At 41.7% G+C, this 22,120-nt stretch overlaps 1 protein-coding gene across 1 annotated transcript in view; it reads left to right on the top strand.

The window, feature by feature from the left end:
- The window catches only part of RABL6 (RAB, member RAS oncogene family like 6), a 1,129,210-nt gene that overhangs the window by 967,360 nt on the left and 139,730 nt on the right, over nt 1–22,120 (top strand). The window contains exon 11 of the mRNA XM_044058056.1: nt 3,998–4,198. Within this exon, the coding sequence (XP_043913991.1) occupies nt 3,998–4,198 (201 nt within the window). The remainder of the gene's footprint in view (nt 1–3,997; nt 4,199–22,120) is intronic.

Genomic DNA, 22,120 nt, shown 5'->3' with positions numbered 1-22,120 from the left:
TAACTTTCAAGCTCTGCAGGTTGGATGTGCTGGTTTGAGAACTGGTTGTCAAACTGGGTTTCCACCATCAGGCCTGTTATAAACCTTTGACAGAGAACATGGTGACAAACAAATTGAACAGGATTATTGTTAAGGATCACAAATGGAATCTAGATGTCAGTGTTTTCATGTTGACTGCACAGAGATAACATTAGCCAGAAATGCACCTCTTCATGTCGAACCAAAGCAACTAGCTACATATATTTTATTCCTGGTTCCTATGCTGTTGGGCATAGGCAGTGAATTTTCTTGATGTCCTTTGGCAAGGAGGCCTGGTATATACCTTCCCCCATGTACCCTGTTACCAAGGGTGCTTCAAAAGATTAAGGTACATGGTACCAAAGACCTACTGGTCTGTGTAGCATTTACACAAGTGATGCTCAACGACAGTGCAAACAGCAAGAGAGAGACATCTTTGTCCCTGGAGCAATGCCCCTTCCTCACTAAAGATGAAAGAGCTGTGATGCACCTTGAGGTTGGCACCTGTTATCTTTCACAGATTTGTAACGCTCAACAACTGCAGGTAACTGAATGAATGAAAGCAGTTCTTTCTGTGGTCTTCATGTAAATAAAGGAATTCCCTTCTTAGAATGCAAGGACCTTCATGTTCTTCTGGTTGATCTTTGAGGATTTTAATGCCTGGGTCAGTGACATTTATGAGATCCAAGCATAGTGAAACATTTAGTCTTTATTACAAAGCTTCAGTCCGATGGCTCTTGCTGCAGTTCATAAGTTTAGAGATTCATTTGGAGTTAATCTTGAAAACAGGTGCTTGTTGAAGGTTCCTCAATTCTGGCTTGACCATAACGTCATTTAATTTAGGTTAGGCCTTCCCTTCATCTGGCCTGCTGAAGTGGAACTCGTCATATGTAGGGACTTACAAGCTGTAAACATAGGCAAAATGTAACCCGGTTTTGAATCACCTGCTAGAGAGGGGCCATGATCTAGATGCACTTGTGTGGATGTATAATAATGCTCTGCCCTGGGGTCTTGAGGTGAATATATGTCCTAGGGCTGTGGTACAATGAAAACAGTCATGTGTTATTGAAATGAGGTCAGTGTTTAGATCAGGACAAAGATGGGGCAGGTCTTGAACAGACATCTTTTTTGGAAGTGTAGTATGCCTGATGTGAGCAGAGGATCTCCCAAAAATAGGCCTTATTAGTGTCAAATGGGGTGTCTCCTACATTCCTACATTTCATCATCCAACTGCATGCCTTCAGGTGTGTGACAGGGTGGACAGCTTAGCCTGTCTGATTTCCTGTAGTTATGTTCCTCCACTGAATACAAGAATGCTGTACATTTTTGCGGACAAGATTTATGTACAAAGATGGCCCTTTCTCCATGATTCAGACATTGGATTTTGTAACTTCTCTGAGGTAGGTGATCTGACTGATGCTGGGCTGAGTTTTTAATTATGTGGACTGTGGCAATCTTCTGGATGTGGTTTAATTGATGCATTCAGCAACTTGTGCATTAGATTCAGGTCCTACGAAGCTTTTTAGGACAACTCTTGATTTGCTAGTTTCAGTTGTTCTTCACAGTATCCACTCTTTCTTGAAGATTGGGGTTTTCATGTCCTTTTTTTTTTTTTTTTTTTTTTTTTTCAAAAGCGGCATCGATTATGCCAATCTTCATAAATTCCTTTAAATATGAACTTTTTCAAGAATCATCTCCTGGTGTTAAACCATGTGAGGATTATTGAAAATGTGATTATGCACAGCTGTATTCACATTTCGCATCTGTTGGCTTGCTGAGTCTTTGTCAGTTTGGTTTTAGATCAAAGAACTGAAAGGAGCCTGCCCATCAAAGAACTCCTTATGATAAGGGAACAGTGTAATTGCTCCATCCTACTTGATCTGTCTACAGTCTTTGACCTAGTCAACCAGCGAATCCTGAACAAGTGCCTGAGGGTACACTGCAGGTTATCTGGTATTGTCCTAAAATGGTTTGACTCTTACTTCTCTGGACATACTCACCTTGTGGCTGTGGATGTAAAATTTTCAAATCCTTGTCTGCTGGGTCGTGGTGTACGTCAGGGTTTGATTCAAACTTGTTTGTGTGGACATGTCGCTGCTTAGAGAGTTCATGGTAAGGCATGTATTTCTTATCACAGTTATGTTGAAAGTGTGCTAGATTTTTCAACCCTGGAGGACTGCCTGGATTTGATTTTTAATGCAAGTCCACAAATTGTATAAAGGTCCCCGACCTAAGAGCCAAACTATTCTGGTACATGCTACCATTCGTCTATCTCAGGGTTCTTCACTCTTCTGTATTGATGACTTGCTGGGGAGGGGAGAAGATGAATTTTGTTTCTTGCTTTTGTGATCTTTTCTTTGTCACTGATAACAGGTTGACATTTGAAGGACCAGGTGCCATCTCTCATTAGAATGTCTTATTTTTATCTGAAGAAATAGCCAGGATTGTCTGCAGTGTATCATCCTTAGATATAGAGACCATGATTCTTGACTTGCTATCGTCTGGTCTGGAATGCTGAAGTGCCCCCTTCCTTGGGCTTATGAAAAATTATCCGGCCCACCTGCAGCAGGTACAAAGTTCTTCATCCAGGTTGTTGACCGGCATTTCTGGGACATATTAATCTTTGAGTATATAATTTGTGCTAGCTGTCATTTGTGACAAGATGTGTTTTTAAGATCATTACTGTCATCTGCTGTGCTCTAGATAACCAGAGTAGTCCTTATTTGAAGGACTTGCTGCATCTTTATACCCCTGTTTGGCAGGACAGGTCTTCAGGTTTCTGGCTGCCAGCTGTTCCATAGGTTTGGCTCAAGACCCCTTTCAGTTACCTTACTGCAGTCCTTTGGAATCGAGTAGCTTCTCTGATTTGGGCATGTGAATTGGAGTCCTCTTTTATATGATCCCTCCTGCTATGTGTTTAGAAGGCTTTACTGCACTCCTGGAAGGGGCACTTCAAAATATTCATGTTGTTCTACCAGTGATAACACTATCCAATTTTTCTATCAGTTTTCTCCTGTTTTTGTTTTAAGTACAAGTTGTTACTGCACTTTGAGTTTCCCTGATTGATTCTGCACAAACCCCTGCCCCACCAAGTATCTGTAAGAACATATCTGATGACCTTCTCTTACTAGAGTATTTTAGCATGTTTTGTGAATGTCTGGAACCAAAGATGTTAGTGCTTTTGATTTGCAGGTTAGAGGTGCTGGTTATATACTGCATTCAACAGCAGACTTGCTTTTGATTGCCAACCTGTCTGCATTGAATAGCACAGATGCATGTAAAGCTGTTAGCTGCAACTGCTAATTACTTTATCCACAAATTCCACTTCTGTAGCTGTTGGGTGTGTCATATGTTGGATATTAAGAGGCAAGGCATTAGACAGGCGAGACACCAGCAAAACATTTTTTACAACAAACGTGTATCTTTGAATATTAAACCTGAAACATGACTGATTTGTGGATTGCTTTTCAGAGAGACTTGAGTCGCTAACAGGCATGAAGATTCTACATTTAAACATGTTATTTTTAGTTCTTGGTATTCTACATATCCATCAGAAATTCTATGAATTTCTCTCTTCTTAAAGCTCAGCATTTTAATGGTTTTAATTACAAATCTTGTCAGTGTGGATTTACTTAAATGCTTTATTTACTTATTTTAATAATTGTTTATCGGTATTATGTATGTGACGTTTCCTGTGTGTTGTATGATGTGCAGGTTGTGCTCTGTTAATACGATGTGTTGCATTTTGTACTTGTTTGTTTTGTTAGTACATGCAGAGTGTACAGTCTATATTTCCACTATAAATGACCAATGGCCAGAGTGACCCACTTGGTATGTGATTAGTAAGTAGGGAAGATAAGTTTATCCTTCAGTCTTTTAACTGAGCACATTGACTTATGCGGTAATGTAGGAAAGGGACTAATGCATGTATTCAGAATGATGATATTTTAATAAATGCTTCCTTTTGTTTTTTTTGCAGTGATGCAGAAACAGGGGGAGGTAACCCAATGGTGGCTGGCTTCCAAGATGATCTTGACCCTGATGATCAGGTGCTCCTGAAATCTTCTGTAAAAGATCGAGTTATTAGCGCAGATATTACCCTGTCAAGTGATGAGGAGGAAGCAAAAAGGCACAAAGTTTTGGAAGATGAAGATATTCACGTAGAAAAAGCAGCTAAATGGTAGGTTTATTTTAGCCACCACCTCTATGTCGCAAGAGCATAAACAATGCTAAAAAAAAAAAGACGTTTTAATTTTGCATTCGCTGCATGTAATATTGTATGATATACCTAGGGAACCTAAACACGAATATATCTGCTCTGGCTTGAATCTTGGCTTGTCTGAATATAGCTGTTCAGAATGCCACAATGATAAAACAAACAATTAACAGAATTCTTCAGTGTACTGAACAGATCTGATTATTTGTTTTAATTTGTTAGATAGTTTGTAAGTTGATTTGATTATTTATTCAGTTAAGTAGATAAGTAGGTACTTAACCAAATGGGTTGGCTATTCTGTGAATAATTTTCATATATGACCCAAGCTTTTGGCATGCCATAGGATATTAAGATCATAAGAAAAACGTTAAAAAAACAGAAATAAAATATTATTCTGCATTCCATTTTTAGTCAGACGCTAAATGTTTTTATATTAAAGTAATAGTATATAGAAGTAGGAAGAGCAATACAGGAAAAGGTTTTAAGAGAATATGGAATGAAAGGGGCAGTAATTGTGTAGCATCATTTTGCAAGTGGACGAATAAGTAAGTGTCATTTTATGTACAAGTAACATCAACAATGATCCCTAGGATTCATGAAAATCCTCACTGTTCATGCTAATTACCCTATATGGGGTTAGTGCAACAGTGAGAAAATATGATTCAGAGATAAGTTTGGCCACACTGATTCATTATCATGACAATGAATCAAACACTAGTGTGGACAAACCTGACAATGCTAGTGATGTTCTTAGTGTTTCACTGTTGCAGTCATCACACTTTGGTTATCTGCCTGCAGGTAGCCCTCATTCAGCCCGAATACCAGAGACTTAGTATTTCTGCATCGGATGCTGTCGCTTCTTCCCTGACGTGTGGTCATCAGGGGTATAACAACAGGCAGCCAACACCATTACATCAGTCTTTCTTGCCAAGGAGGAGCCCAAAGCAGAAACAGTTAGCAAGTGCCGGTTGGCCGCTACCTGTATTTTCTGTTTTCGAGTTGAATAATCCTGAAGTCTTCTAAAGCTAAGTACCCCGTTGTGGGATCCTTTTTTCTTGCTCTAACCGATATCATAAAAAGGTAACAATTGTCTTGCCTGTGGAAAGCAAATAGCAGAGATTTGCATTCTTACTGCATCACCTGTTTAGGCCCAGACCATGACGTCCATATCTGTCAGTTTTGTGCCTTTTTTGACGCCCGAACCATTTGTCATCGGGCTCTCTTTGTCGCTAAATTCTTTTGCTCTCAATCTCCGTATTCTGAAATGGCTTCGGTAAGCCATCCGACTACTGATCTGCAGAAAAAAACGTAAGGATAAAGACAGAGATAGACCGCATAGGTCCAAAACTGCCGACAATGCTTCTGTTAAGCTAGTCGCAAGTCCGCCGGTACTCAGTGAGGTGCCTTTGCAGCCCCTGATGCCCACTTCAGTGAATTTGCAGGCCTCTGCTGAGACCTGTTCGGAGTCCGTGAGATGCTTCTTCGACTATGGAACCAGCGGATGTCTCTACCTTGGATGGTCCAGAGCTGCTGTGCAGGCACTGGCTTCTGTGGCAGTTTTTCACTCTGCCGACGTTCATATCAAACCGACTATTTCTTTTCTAACCAAAACTAATGAGTTTCTTAGGCCCAGAGTACGCACTACACCTAGAAAACCGACGACCAAAGCGCATGCTTAGGCACCCATGCCACAAAAACAAATGCTTAGAATGGCAGAAGACCTTATTACGCTGATTAGGGGAAGTCAGCCTTCACCTGCAAGGAGACAAAGAATCCAGTCTCCTTCAGGTTTTACAGACCAAGAATCCGATGACTCTGACCTTTCTGAATATGAAGACATGCCCTTATCAGCCTATGAGGATTCCGATGCAGAGGAATCCATTCCCTCTGCCTCCCCTCTAGGGGATTTTTATTTTGGTGAAATCTTGCATACTTTAAGAGAGCATTTCCATTGGAAATGCCAAGACTACCCTCAGTCCAAAAAGAGACTCAGAGAATTTTTAGAGTTGCCTCAGCACAGGCCTTTAGCTATACCTCCTATCCTGGATGTTGTAGATGATGTTTTCATGGAATCCAACTTTACTCCTGATACTTTACCTCCTGCCCCTAGGAAATCAGACAAGTACTACAGAGTACCTGATACTCACAAGTTTCTTTTCAAGAATCCTACTGCTGACCCAGTGATCATTTCCCAGGGGCCTAAAGGTATTGAGGCTACTACAGCCAAGAATCCCACCCCTTTGGACAGGGATTCCAGAGCTTTGGACAGATTGGGTAAGAAGGTATATACCTCTGCAACTCTTGCTATCAGAGCATTGAATTGCCAGTTTCACATGCTGAAATACCAGCAACATATTATGGAACGTATTAAACAAAAAGTGGTAACTTTTCCAGATTGTGTAGAAAATAAAGAATTGTAGGAGCTTATGCACTCTGCAAACCAAGTCAGTAAGCATACTTTGCAGTGTGGCTTTGATGCCCTAGAAGCATCTTGCAGGGCAGCAGTCACTGGCTCGGTACTGATAAGACATGCTTGGCTGAAGGAGCAGACCCTGACAGATCATGCCATATCTAAATAAATAGACACTCCTTTGAATAAGGACTGTTTGTTTGGCACCAAAGCAGAAGAGGTTCTTAAAAAGATGGAAGAAAAAGCTAAATCTTTGCAGACTGTTAAAGAATTCCTACAAGTGCAACCCCCTAGATGCAGCAGGCATTGTCCTTCTAAGCACTGGCCTTTCCAGCCCCCTCCAGGCCTTCCCAAACAAGACGCAGGGGCAACAGACCACCCAGACTACAGTCTCAGGGTATGCAGAGACCTAAGCAATGGAGTGCCCCCACCACTAAAGCAGGGAGAGATAAGCCACTTCCGTATGGAAAAAGCTCACAATGACTTCTTCTCTACTTCCCAGCCCTGCCCAATTGCTTGTGCCCCTAGGAGGAAAACTTGCCCTTCATGCAAAAAACTGGATGTCCATCACTCAGGACCGATGGGTCCTCAACATTGTATCCTGGGGATACAAATTTTATTTCCATTCAATGCCAACCCCAAGCGGGTTTCCAGACCTTCCTCCAAACCAGTGGGCAGAGGCTTAGAACCAAGTACTTTCCCTGCTCAATATCAGAGCTATTCAGCCTGTTCCAATAGAACAGAGGGTCAAGTATTCTACTCCAGACTCTTCCTGGTACGCAGGAAAAAGGGCTCTTGGCACCCAATCCTGGATCTTTCAATTCTCAACACCTTCCTGGTGGTACCAAAATTCAAGATGCTTACCCTGCAGCAGCTTCTCCCTATGTTAGCCAAGGATGCCTGGTTAGTCACCCCAGACTTAAAAGAAGCCTAACCACACATCCCCATAAGGGAGTCCTGCAGGAAGTATCTAAGTTGCAGGGCAGGGTCTATGCATTATCAGTTCTCTGCACTTCCCTTTGGCTTATCTACTGCACCCAGGTTATTCACAAAATGCCTGGCTCCAGCCATTGCATACTGCAGGCAGAGAAATATCCAAATTTACCCGTACTTGGATGACTGCCTGATTCAAGTGGACAGTCAGGAATTGCTGCTTCAGCGCCTGGCATTTGTAAAAAGCCTTCTCACTTTGTTGGGTTACACCATCAACGAAAAGAAATCACAACTGGTACCCAGTCAAAAGAGTGTATTCCTGGGAACAATCTTGGACACAACTTCCCAGATGGCATTCCTCACTTCAGAAAAACAGGTCTATCTGACAGACTACTTCAAAGAAATGGCCCCCAGAACCCAGCTATCTGCAAGAAAAATACTGTAAAGTCCTAGGGTTCATGGCCTCATGTATACTGCTAATTCCATATGCAAGACTGCATATGAGGAAACTTCAATGGTACTTAAAAAGTCTTTGGTGCCAACATTCTCAGGACCTGGAAACAGTCAATTCCTATCATACCTTGTCTACGGACAGAGTTCCTTTGATGGTCAGAAGCATGCAACCACAACAAGGGACTGCCTTTTTCTCAACCCCACGCCGCCCAGACCCTGACCACAGATGCATCAAACTGGGGGGGCTCACATGGCTGGCAAATGTATTCAGGGCCACTGGAGCCCAAGTCACATTCATCTGCACATTAACCAAAAAGAGGTGTTAGCTGTACAGAATGCCCTGACAGCTTTCAGATCCCTACTCGTTCCAGGACAACTGTTGATAAAAACTGACAACGCCACAGTCATGTGGTATATCAACAAGCAGGGGGGAACCCATTCTTACCCACTCTGCAGGTTAGCCATGGCCCTGTGGAACACGGCCTTGAACATCCACGTCCATCTACAAGCTCAATTCCTGCCAGGCAAACAAAACTCACTGGCAGATGACTTAAGCAGAAATCTCCTAGACCCACACAAGTGGAAACTGTAGCCCAGCACTTTCAACCTTCTGATTCAGAAATAGGGGACTCCAGGGCTGAATCTCTTTGCTTCCCCCTACAACCACCAGCTAAGCAAATTCTGCACCAGGAACCCTCACAGCAGGGCCTGGAAAGTGGATGCCCTATCCTTTCGATGGGAAAACCTCTCAATCTATGCCTTTCCCCCTCTGCCCCTTCTCTCGAGAGTATTACTCAAGATAAAACAGGCCAAGGACAATTCTGATTGCCCAGGACTGGCCACACCAGCACTGGTACCCACTCATGCGCAGCCTGACAGCGGTGCCACCCTGGCACCTACATCTAACTCCAACCCTGCTCTGTCAGCAGGAGAGACAGATTTTGCATCCACAACTGCAAAATCGTAAATCTTGCAGCCTGGCTTATTCCTTGAATATTCCACCAGCAGCCCTAAGCAAACAGGTGCTGGGCATCATCCTTGAAGCCAGAAGACCCAGTACAAGGAAATCCTATGCTGATAAGTAGAAACGGTATTGTTCTTGGATTCAGTGTACAGGAAAGGACACAGAACTGCCCACCTTACCTCTAATCCTGGATTACATAGCAGAACTACTCCACAGAAGCCTGTCTTTCTCCTCCATTAAGATCCATGCCTCTGCCATCTCGGCTCATTACAGTACTGATACACCTCTGTTCTCTCACCCTCTCATCAAACAGTTCCTGAGAGGGGCAAACAACTTAAGGCCACCAAGGAGAGCACCCTCCCCTACTTGGGACCTTAACTTTGTACTTAACTTCCCCCTTTTGAACCTGCTGCTTCAGCAGAGTTAAAATTCCTCTCTTGGAAAACAGCCTTGCTTCTAGCAATCACTTCAGCTAGAAGAGTGTCTGAGTTACAAGCACTGATGGCTGTGGAACCCTTTGTTATTTTCCATGCTGACAGGGTTTCATTCAGGACTAACCCTTCCTTTATGGCTAAAGTGGTGTCCAGTGTGGCTCTCAACCAATCCATCCATTTGCCAACCTTCTTCCCTAATCCTCAAAATAAAGGGGAAAGAATTCTTCACTCTTTCGACATGCACAGACATCCTAGATGCTACCTTGATAGGACTAAGCCTTTCAGAAAATCTGACCAGTTGCTAGTCGGCTTTGCAACAGGGGCAGAGGGTAAGGCCATTTCAAACCAAACCATTTCAAAATGGGTAGCACGCTGCATCTGTTTCTGCTACAAGAACCATGGAAATCCAACCCCTCAGGGGGTCATAACACATTCCACTAGGGCTACATCTACCTCTACAGCATTTCTCAGGGTGGTCCCTACCAGGGACATCCTGGAAGCTGCTACCTGGAGTTCTGTACACACCTTCACCAAGCATTACCACCTGCCTATCTTTTCCAAATCTAGGGCAGGTTTTGCTACAGCAGTCTTGCAAGACCTACTAGCCAGCCCTGACTCTTCTTGACTGCCTCCACCCTTCCTCAGCTTTGGGAATCAACTCAAGTATAATGACTGCAACAATGAAACATGAAGAACATAGCACAGTTGTGTACACTTACCATAAATGTAGATGTTCAAGTGTGTTCACTGTTGCAGTCCTGGTTTCCCTCCCTCCAGTCCCCTGGTTTTCTCTGTCTCTCTATCTCTTCTCTCTCTGGCTATTCCTACTGGTGTTGGTATTTACTCTTTACTGGTGGCATTTTCCCCACCATATCCTAGCTCCCTATTTGGGGGCTCCTGACATTTGGGGCAAGAAAAACTGATGTAATGGTGTCGGCTGCATGTTTTTATACCCCTGATGACCTGACGTCAGGGAAGAAGCGACAGCATCCGACGCAGAAATGCTAAGTCTCTGGTATTCGGGCTGACTGAGGGCTACCTGCAGGCAGATAACCCAAGTATGATGACTGCAACAGTGAATACACTCGAACATCTACATTTACGGTACCCCTAGTGGCTGATGCATCACATTACCAAAGGTACTTTATTACATTTTCACATGCTCGTTCACCACACACAAACACACACTTTTTTTCTCTTAATGTCCTAGACATTCCACACACACTCAAATCCAGTCATCAACAACCCCACACTCAGTTGTCCACACACAGAAACACTCAAGACATGCACTCACACACACACACACACACACACACACACACACACACACACACACACACACACACACACACACACACACACACACAAAGACTCTTGACTCCCTACCTAACCTCACCTTGTGCAGCCACCCAGACACACACACATACATACATACACACACACACACATTCATGCAGTTTCATTCTTGATCCTGTAGACACACGCACGTGCACATACGTACACATGCACACAAGTGCGTGCACACACACATTTGATAAACTTAACTGCACCATGAGTACTTCATGGGAGTGAATGAGTGACCGCTGTGTTTTGAAAGTGGTCACTTTTTCCTCCTAGAGTAAAATATTACTCAGCTAAATGATTCTGTGAATCCCTCTGCTGAGCAGCTCAGGGGTGCAGACATTTCTGGGGCAAGTACATAGTTAAATATTATTAGCCATCCCACCGGACCGCTGCATTAACATGCGGCTTTGCCCATGAGACCACCATTCTTGCTGGAATCCCCCATAAGGGAAAACCTTACCAGTAAAGTGATCTGTGAATTGGAAACGCATAGTGAGACATGAAAACCTGAATTAAGGCTTCCACATCATGCTAAGCCTTTCTGAATCCCAGAGGTTATGTACAAATATAGAGCATTTTATGTAGCTGCAAAGAATGGTATGTTTGTAAAACACTTTATTATCCAAAAATAGATGCATGTAATTTTAAGTAAGACCGTTTCAGTTAAAAGAGATTTGTGGAAAAGAGCGGGTGAGGATGTTTGTAAGGGAAAATGTGTTGTAGGCTATAAATGCTTATGTTTACTTCTAGACATCTTGGGATAGACAGTGCTTTCATTGGGGATATTCATTATCACTGAAGCAGTAGCAGTCATGCGTATTTTTAAAGGTACATCTGAGAATTGGAAAGTTAATTTTAGATAGCAGGTGCAGTGATGGAAGACACCAGATATCAAAAGATGTTTGGTCTTTCAAGGATGATGGCTCCAGTATGATTTTTTGGTGGGTAAGGACTGGAATGAACTGATCATTTGTTTGTGGGGAAAACAATAGTTAAGTAGAAGTTTAAAGGTGAGGGTTGCTAGGAAGACAATAGAGCATTCTTTGACAGGGAGCTTTTTTTTAGGGTGAGAAAATAGTGTTTCAATTCATTGGATAAATCCATTAATCTATAAGTTTTGTTTGTAGTGGGTTGTTGGACTAGGGTCTTGTGACTGAATGGCAACCAAAGTGAGGGCATATTCTAATTTGTGAAGAAGTATTTATAGCTAGAGTCAAAGGTCAGCAGTTGAAAGATGGCGAAACATGTTCTGAGCTGCTTTGGGTTGTGATGTCTGTATGTTGTTTAAGGGAGAGAGAGGGGTTTAACTATATTCTGCGGTGTCTTTGGGGCTACATTTGCTTAATTAAGGTGGTGTTTGTGACAAGAAAGTTTAGGAGTTTAGTTTTTTTATAATTCATACAGAGTACTGATGAGCACAGGTATGGTCTTGGAGCGTTCATTTTGAGTTTGTTTTTCTGAACCCTGCGATATTTTGTTAAATAAAGTATTTAGATGGACTGGAACTGATGTATAATTATTTCCTAAAGGATATTTCTTTATAGTAAAGGACTGTGCTGTTGATGGAAAATTTGGAATAACTTGATCCTGAAAATTGGTAATGAATAGAGAAAATAATAGGACCAGACCCTGTGCCCCCTGAAACAGCATTTTAGAAATAACCTAGTCTGAGGTGCGAGTTACTGACACAGAAATAACAGGACCAGACCCTGTGCCCCCTGAAACAGCATTGTGGAAGTAACCTAGTCTGAGGTGCGAGTTACTGACACAGAAATAACAGGACCAGACCCTGTGCCCACTGAAACAACATTGTGGAAGTAACCTAGTCTGAGGTGCGAGTTACTGACACAGAAATAATAGGACCAGACTCTGTGCCCCCTGAAACAGCAGTTTGGAAATAACCTAGTCTGAGGTGCGAGCTACTGACACAGAAATAACAGGACCAGACCCTGTGCCCACTGAAACAGCATTGTGGAAGTAACCTAGTCTGAGGTGCGAGTTACTGACACAGAAATAACAGGACCAGACCCTGTGCCCGCTGAAACAGCATTTTGGGAATAACCTAGTCTGAGGTGCGAGTTACTGACACAGAAATAATAGGACCAGACCCTGTGCCAACTGAAACAGCATTGTGGAAGTAACCTAGTCTGGGGTGCAAGTTACTGACACAGAAATAACAGGAACACACCCTGTGCCCGCTGAAACAGCATTGTGGAAGTAACCGAGTCTGAGGTTCGAGTTACTGACACAGAAATAATAGGACCAGACCCCGTGCCCCCTGAAACAGCATTGTGGAAGTAACCTAGTCTGAGGTGCGAGTTACTGACACAGAAATAATAGGACCAGACCCTGTGCCCCCTGAAACAGCATTGTGGAAGTAACCTAGTCTGAGGTTCGAGTTACTGACACAGAAATAATAGGACCAGACCCTGTGCCCACTGAAACAGCAGTTTGGAAATAACCTAGTCTGAGGTGCGAGTTACTGATACAGAAATAACAGGACCAGACCCTGTGCCTACTGAAACAGCATTTTGGAAGTAACCTAGTCTGAGGTGTGAGTTACTGACACAGAAATAACAGGAACAGACCCTATGCCCACTGAAACAGCATTGTGGAAGTAACCTAGTCTGAGGTGCGAGTTACTGACACAGAAATAATAGGACCAGACCCTGTGCCCGCTGAAACAGCATTTTGGAAGTAACCTAATCTGAGGTGCGAGTTACTGACACAGAAATAACAGGACCAGACCCTGTGCCCACTGAAACAGCATTGTGGAAGTAACCTAGTCTGAGGTTCGAGTTACTGATACAGAAATAATAGGACCAGACCCTGTGCCCCCTGAAACAGCAGTTGGAAATAACCTAGTCTGAGGTGCGAGTTACTGACACAGAAATAATAGGACCAGACCCTGTGCCCACTGAAACAGCAGTTTGGAAATAACCTAGTCTGAGGTGCGAGTTACTGATACAGAAATAATAGGACCAGACCCTGTGCCAACTGAAACAGCATTGTGGAAGTAACCTAGTCAGAGGTGCGAGTTACTGACACAGAAATAATAGGACCAGACCCTGTGCCCACTGAAACAGCATTGTGGAAGTAACCTAGTCTGAGGTGCGAGTTACTGACACAGAAATAATAGGACCAGACCCTGTGCCTACTGAAACAGCATTGTGGAAGTAACCTAGTCTGAGGTGCGAGTTACTGACACAGAAATAACAGGACCAGACCCTGTGCCCACTGAAACAGCATTGTGGAAGTAACCTAGTCTGAGGTGCGAGTTACTGACACAGTAAGAAAAAAGTGATCTGATAGAGGATTGTTAATTCAGGCTTTAATACTGTCTCCATAGTCTGATTATTTGTGTTTAGACAAAAATAGTGGTTGGCCACTACAAATCTCTTTATGAGGTCAATGAATATTCACTTGATCAGTACGCCGTGTCCCATATTACAGTATGCATTGTCCATAATTGATTAAATAACAGCAAATGTGTTGTAATGAGTCACAAATCTATAGACTCTTAGAGGAGGTCATATTATTATTATCTTCTAAAAGTTCTTGTTAAAGATTTTTTCAAATGTGTCGTCTAGAGGAATGAGGTTTGTTGGTCTGAAATCATGAGGGGATATGGGTATACATTTTGGGGGAGAGTACTTATGTTTTTACATTTTATATTTGTGTAGATATATATATAGATATAGATATATATATATATATATATATATATATATATATATATATATATATATATAGTGGTGCTGCAGTAGCACTGTCGCCTGACAGTAAGACGTTGTCCCGTTCGATTCTCAGCTAGAGCGTCTTCTGTCTGGAGACATGCATGAATGGGCATACCTTCGTTGAAGGTTGTGCGTCAGGGCTGGCAACTCAGCACATAAGAATCTACTGCCAATCATTAGCGGACCTGAGTTCCGCTGTGGCGACCCCTAACCGAGAAAAGCCGAAAGACACAACAACAACATATTTATAGGCTTTTATGTCATAGGACAAGGAGAGACTGTAAATGTTGGCTATTTGCTTAGCAGGCATTGGGGCTGCCATCTTTAAGAAGACGGTGTAGGGTTGCTGCATAAAGGACATATGCCTTTGATATTTTTTGTAGTAATGGTACTATTTGTTAAAACATAACTGTTTTAAATTAAAAGGAGGATGTGATACGGAGTGTGGTTTGTGTCACTTATGTGTGGGTTAGTGTTGGTGCTTGTTTGGGGGGATAAATCAGTACCATAATCTTTTATTTGCTAGGTTTGTAGAAGTTGAACTCTTTGGTGGTCTTCCTTATTAGTTTAATTTGTTCCTTGTAATATTCACTGCTGCAGCACTGACTCTGAGTTTGCAGCCCGCACTATAGCTATTTATACTTCCCTCTATTGGACTGCAGATTTCCTCCTACTCAGACGTCAGGATATTGATGGGATAAAGTGATGTCAGCCAGTGTCCTCCTCAGATCTTTCTTGCTGCAGTTTGATGAACAGTCTTATTCTCAGTTATGCCATCAGTCTGTTGGTTTGGCTATCTTCCAAAATTACAGATTGATACCTCATTGGGGAAATGCTTATTCTTTGTGTTTATTATTGTAGGCTGATTGTTACTGGCAGATTACATTGGATAGCTGTCTATCACTAAGAGTGTTAATAACTGTGTTAGATGCAGAAAGCTGGTCTCTCAATGATTTTCATAAGTACCTCTTTTGTCTGGATCTGAGGTTTGATGTATTAATTTGTCCCAATGGGACCCTTTAATTAAAGGACCTGAAAGCACAGAGAGCTCGATATCCTAGTCAACCAAGACGTATTTGGGGAAGTGCGCAAGGGTGAAGAGACCTCAGGAGGCCAACAGCTCTACTTCCAAGTCAGACAGCTGCTTGATCAAAAGATATCAGTGCTAGCAAGGTGTTTTTGTATCCAGCATCGATTGCTGATCTGTGGGGGACACCAAGATGTCAATCCAAACCATGTTCTCTTAAGTCGAAAAACACAGTTTTTAAGCCTCTCTAGAGGCATCTCTTTCTATTGCCTGTATTGTTATCAGTGAAGGGAGGACAACATCCCCACACTGTTCAAGAGGAAGTTTAAGAAGACTGGGTAGAGGTCTTGAGTATCGTTCCTTGATCAGTGCCGTAAGGTCGACCGCAGTTCCAAATGCAGGCCTGAGACATCCAGTCATAACCATATGTCAGCTAGAATGCCTCGGTCTGAGCTGAGTAAGCTCTTCACTCACTGAGATCTTTTTTAGGACATTACACCCAGAATTCTTTGAAGTCCAGACAGCTGAACTGTGATACACCTACATTGCTAGAGTGCCCTGTGACAAAAAGGAAGCCATCTCCACTGGAAGATTTGAATTCAGCTATAGATGTGGATGAACTGGTATATGTGAACCAAATATCTCTCCATATCGTAGAGTCAGACACTGAATGCATCCTTTGCTTTGCTCATTCAGAGATAATGTCCCAATAGTGGATACATTTCATAAAATGAAGGAGACCCTTAAGTGGGAGGCCAGTGATTGTGCCAGGCCCAGATTAAGTGTAGACATTTTCTGTGCTTAACTGAACCCAAACCTTTGGCCAGTACTCCAGTTCTGGAAGTACTGGACAGTGCATTTAATAGTGTCTCACTGGAGCCAGATTCCCAGCCCCCTCTTCTTCTAGGAAGCCAAACTGTTTCTGTAGAGTGCATGACTCCTCGAGATCCCTGTATAAAAGATCATTGGCTGATCGAGCAATGATGTCTACAGATTCTAGCAAGGGGATCTACTGTGACTTCAGCTAGGATCCCTATTCCCAGTGACAGGGAGAGTAACTGCATTGGGAAGAAGGATGTACACCTCTGCTACTTTGGCCATTAGGGCTCTTAACTGCAGTCTTACTTGCTGAAGTTGCACGATTCCCTCCTTAACCAGCTGAGGTGGACTGGATAGAGAGGATAGGACTTGAAGAGAGATGCTTGACCTGTGCAACCTCAGTTCGCAGACAGCCATTAAATACATGCTGTACACATGCAGGACAGCTGTCACAGGGTCTGTGTTAGGAAGTATACCTGGCTGAGGATGTATCCTCCACAACAGTAAGCAAAAGTAGCACTCCTTATTGCATTTCTTTTTAAAGAGCTTTTGTTTGGATCACAGCAGAAAGTATGGCTGAAGTAGGGAGGGGGACCATGTACTCAGTCATGAATCTTTTTCATTCCCTTCACCTTGATATAATAGGAAATAACCAATAAAAAATGGTCCTTCTGTAAGGGGAAGCCACAAAACAGTGAGAACTGCCACTGTAAGACAGAAAGGCAAGAGAAACAGATAGGAAATCCTGAAAGACCTCAGTGCAACAGTACCCAGAGGTGACCATCTATAACTCGGCAAAGCTCATCCCTCACCCAGTCCAAAATCTCCACCATCTACCTTGCCCCCTTTCTTTTCCTCCTGTAAAGATAAAAGACAGACTGACTCAATTTGTAAAACAGTGAGAGGCCATTACAAAGGATAGATTAGTCCTGAAGATATTAAATCAAGGGTGGAGATGGCATTTTCAAAAAAAGCCAAATTGTTTAGGCATTCCACTAGTTTGTATGAATCAAGCCCAACCCCCCCCCCCCCCCCCCCGGCACACACTAAAAGTATTATTACCAGGGAGAGGTTACCAGAAAGTAGGAGCATACTGGTAGGACCATCATTTTGGATCTGTCAAGACTGAACACATTTCTAAAGGTTCCAGAGTTCAAAATGCTAACTTTTCTCAGTGTTCTACCTTTATTCATTCTCCAAGCATGCATTACCACCCTGTAATTAAAAGGTGCTCATCTCCACATCACCATATATGTGATGAATAGATAATTCCTCCGTTAAAAAGAAGGGGGATCCCATTACCAGTACACTTCCTTAAGCTTTGGCTTGCCTACTGCACCCAAGGTATTTACAGAGTGCCTTGCCTCAGTAATTATGTTTTGCAGGATAAAGGTCATTCACATTCACCCATAGCCGGACAGATATCTCATCCAGACAACACCCTTGAAGGAGAACCAGAAGGCTGTAGATCATACTCTAAATTGCTTCCAGTTCTTGGGGCTTTCTCTTAATATCCCAAAATCACACCTTTTACCCTTAAGACAGGTTCTGTTTTTAAGACAACAGCTGAAGAGAAAACTACAACTCACCTTTCTTCCCTCAGTTGAGGTTCTCTACTTGGAGAGTTCCTCTGGGTCTTGGGTTATAGAGACGTCTTGCATTCCGATGGTCCTCCTGGCAAGACTTCTCATGAGGAAATTATGATGGTACCTAAGAAACAGGTGGTGCCAACATGTCCAATCCATACAGTGCTCCATTCCACTATTATCTTGCATCAAAAAGAACTCTTGTGTGGGATAAAACAAGTTTAACCTTGGGGCATCCTTCAAGGTAACCCTGATGTATAAGGGTCCAGGGGACAAGGGACTGATTCTTCAAAAGGCAACACGTTAACATGAAGGTGATAATGGTAGTAGTTCTAGCCAACAAGGCATTCCAGTCTATTTGACAGCCGGGAACCTTGCACATCCAAAGAGATGCCACCACTTTGATGTGGTACATGAAAACCAGGGAGGGACTCATTCATGCCTTCTCTGCAGGCTAGCAGTACAGGCATGGTAAATGGCCTAGGAGTTTGTTTTGCACGTTAGGAGACAGGAGAATGCATTGGCAGACCATCTGAGAAGAACAGAAACAACACAACATCCAAAGGACGACTTTGCAAGGACAGCAAGTGCAACGGCCAAAAAATATGCAACACAAATTGCAAACAGCACCACATGGACAATACAAAGACTTTAAGTCTTAATACAGACCGATTTCGGCCAAAAAGCCTTTATCAGTGTAATGCAAAAACCAATACCGCTCCCTTTTATATAATACAATCACCCATGCAACCAATAAAAAAAATCACCAATAGTTAGCTAGCCTTTCTAATACAATCTCCTATAAAAAATGAACATACATAGATATTAATAGAAACAATAATTGAAAAGAATAACAACACATATAATAAATATTATGGACAGCATATTAAACCATAATCATGAATCTTTTTAAAGATGTTCATTCAAGCCAGGTGGCAATAACCCACCCAGTCTAATAATCCATGATTTTTCCTTTTTATTTAAAAATTCATGCATTTCGTTTTGATAAATCTTTGGCCACCAACCTTATCAATAGTGGTAGAATGAAAGTTGAACATATTATGGAAAGAGTATGCTTATATAGTGCATTGGTAATAACCTTATTCCTTATGTTACTCAGATGTTCAGAGATGCACAGTTTTAGGGATTTAGATGTTTGACCAATAAAAATGCGGAACAATGGTACACAGCCAAGTACACGACCCAGTTACTACTACAATTGTCAAACGTCTGAATCTCAAAAATGTGTTTGGTATTCTTAGTTGTAAACTCCTTTGTTTTAAGCACATATCTACAAAAAATACAATGTTCACAAGGAAAACATCCAAATAGTTTGGTACCAGCCAGTGTCCGTTGAATTTTCATATTGGAAAATGGGTGTTTTTTTTATAAAAACTAAGGTATCCACCTAAAGTGACCCCCCCCCCCCCTATGAAAAGAAAAGGCACACCTATTATCTAATATTTCACCCAAGTATTCATCTGATAACAAAATATCCCTATGTCGTTGAATTAAATTGGTTAACTGTTTGGTATTCCTACCAAATGTTGTCGTGAATCTGATTTTAGATCCACTATTAGACTTTTGACTCTGATAGGTAATTCGTCTCTGGGCATCTTACTGGTTTGCATTACATTTCTGACAGAATAACCATGTTCAGTAAACCTCTTGGTTAAATCGTCATTAAATTGTACAAAATCCACTTCTCTAGAGCAAATGCATCTAATCCTCATATATTGGGATTTTAGGAATGTTCTTAACAATATGTCCTGGATGACAGCTGGATGCATGTAAAAGAGAATTGGAATGAAATGGCTTTCTATAAACTGTGCTAATAAGGGGTACTATCTTCCTGTTTGTTAATCATCACATCCAGAAAAGAAGTACATTTCGTATCAAAACTAACCGTGAAGTGAATACCCCATTTATTTTCATTCAGATATTGCACAAAGTCTTCCCAGTATGCATCATCAGATTTCCAAACCATCCAGCAGTCATCCAGGAACCTCCTCCAAATGTCAATTTCCTCAATGAAAATATTATGACTCCTGTCATAGATCATAAAATGTTTAACATAACCCATATATATATATATATATATATATATATATATATATATATATATATATATATATATATTATGACTCCTGTCATAGATCATAAAATGTTTAACATAACCCATGAAGAGATCTGCATATATGGGGGCAAAAGCAGCCCTCATTGCAGTACCTCTCATCTGTAATTAACACTTACCATTGAAGAAAAAGACATTTTTAGTTAGCACATGCTCAGTTAAAGAGAGAAGGAAGGTATTGAACCCAGGGCTATATAACCCCAGCTCAGTAAGCCAAAAGTCCAGTGCCATTAGCCCTACCCAGTGAGGAATGCTAGTGTAGAGTAATGTAACATCTAAAGTACAAAGCAGCCATCCATCTTTCAGTTGTACATCAGCAATAATATTTAAATATTCCGTAGTATCTTTAATTCTGGCCCTAACAGCTTGCAATAAAGGTTTCAAATGCTTAGTTAGATGCACAGAAATGGGTTCCATTAGTAAACCCCTGCCTGAAACAATTGGTTGCCCCGGAGGGTTGTGAAAATTCTTGATACTTTAGGCAACAGAAGAACAGAAACAAATCATTGTAAGTGGATGCTAAATGTGGACATATTTCTTGATATAGTTCACATGATATTCCAAAAATAGATGTTTTTGCTTTTCCAAAAAAACAAGCAACTGAAAAAACTGCTGCAGCGGGATACCAGAATGGGTAGGTCTGTTTGTATATGCCTTCCCTCCAGTAGTCTTAGTCCCAAAATTGTCACAGAAAGAAAGACAGAGCAAAATTACTGTTGCTAGCTGCATTCTGGTTCACGTAACACTGAGTCTCCCTTCTGCTGAGGCTAGTAAAGGCAGGACCGGTTCTGGTCTCCATTGTGTGGACCACTTGTCTGAGAATAAGGGTACTTAATCCATGTCCAGCTTGAGAATGGCAAGGTTGACGTGGATGATTTAGCTGTTACTCCTTTCAGGGACATTTTCTGAGGGCATGTTATTAATTTTGAGAGAAGCCAGGAAATCTAACGCAAGGAAATCGTGCATGGCCGAAAGGTTTCTTTGTGATGCCTTAAAAAAGACCAGAGGTATAGTTCATTCTAATCTACCTGTCAGACCTCTAGAAAACAGTCCTATTGTATGTCTCACTGAAGGTACATGTTTTGGCCATTTTGATGCAATTGCCACAGAACTCCCCTATTTATTCCAGTTAATCTGTTCCTTAAAGGGCTTGCATTAGAGACCACTATAAAAGGGAATTACTCTACCATGGGACCCAATGTTTTACCTCCTGTGGAACTACCTGATAGGTATACATATAAAATTGGGACTGTCCCTTGTGGTAGATGTAGCTGTAAATTTAGTAGGATTAATGGAAGAAGATGTAATATAAAGGGTAGTTTTATTTGTGAATCAGAGAGTGTAGTTTATGCTTTGAAATGTACATGTAACAAATTCTGCATTGGGGGAAGTAAGATGGCATTCAGAGTGAGATTACAGGAGCATTTAAAGGATATAAGGAAGGCTAGGGTGGAAAGTCCCATTTCAGCACACTTTAAGACTCACCATTGTATGAATGAGGGAGGGCTTCAAGCAACTGTTTTAGATCAAATATATTGTGGGCAATTTGATAATATGGATATCAAATCTAGATTGTTGTTTAAGGAATTTATTTTATATTGAAATATGACTTGCTGTTCCTACAGGTCTTAACTTCGAGTGTAATTGAAAAGTTTTTATTTAAGTTACGTAATTATGGTTAATTGTTTAATTGTATAATGGTATAATGATTTTTAATTGGTGTTTTTGGATGTTATACTCTGAAAAGGCTGTTGAGCTGAGACTCTAAGAGAGTGAAGTTTAAAAGTTTTTTTATTATCTGGCTTGGAGATTTGTTTGTGGACCCAAATTATGTCTTGGGGAATGTCATTTTTCTTCCTTTCAAGCTAGCTGCATCCATATCCCTCAAGTGTCTGTCTTAAAAACTGACACTCTTAGTGGAATAAGCTTTGCTGTCTGAGTTTCAGAGATGCATGCCATCTAGAGTTGCCACCTTTCGTTGTGGCTAAAACCGGAGTAAGGCCCCCTATCCCTTGTGTAATGCCTGTGCACTGGTCCAGTAATCA

Source organism: Protopterus annectens, chromosome 16.part0 (assembly GCF_019279795.1).
Source record: "Protopterus annectens isolate FY-2018-M chromosome 16.part0, PAN1.0, whole genome shotgun sequence".
Classification (NCBI taxonomy): domain Eukaryota; kingdom Metazoa; phylum Chordata; order Ceratodontiformes; family Protopteridae; genus Protopterus; species Protopterus annectens.
The sequence above is the reverse complement of the archived record's forward strand: the minus strand, read 5'-3'. Positions and strand labels throughout refer to the sequence as shown.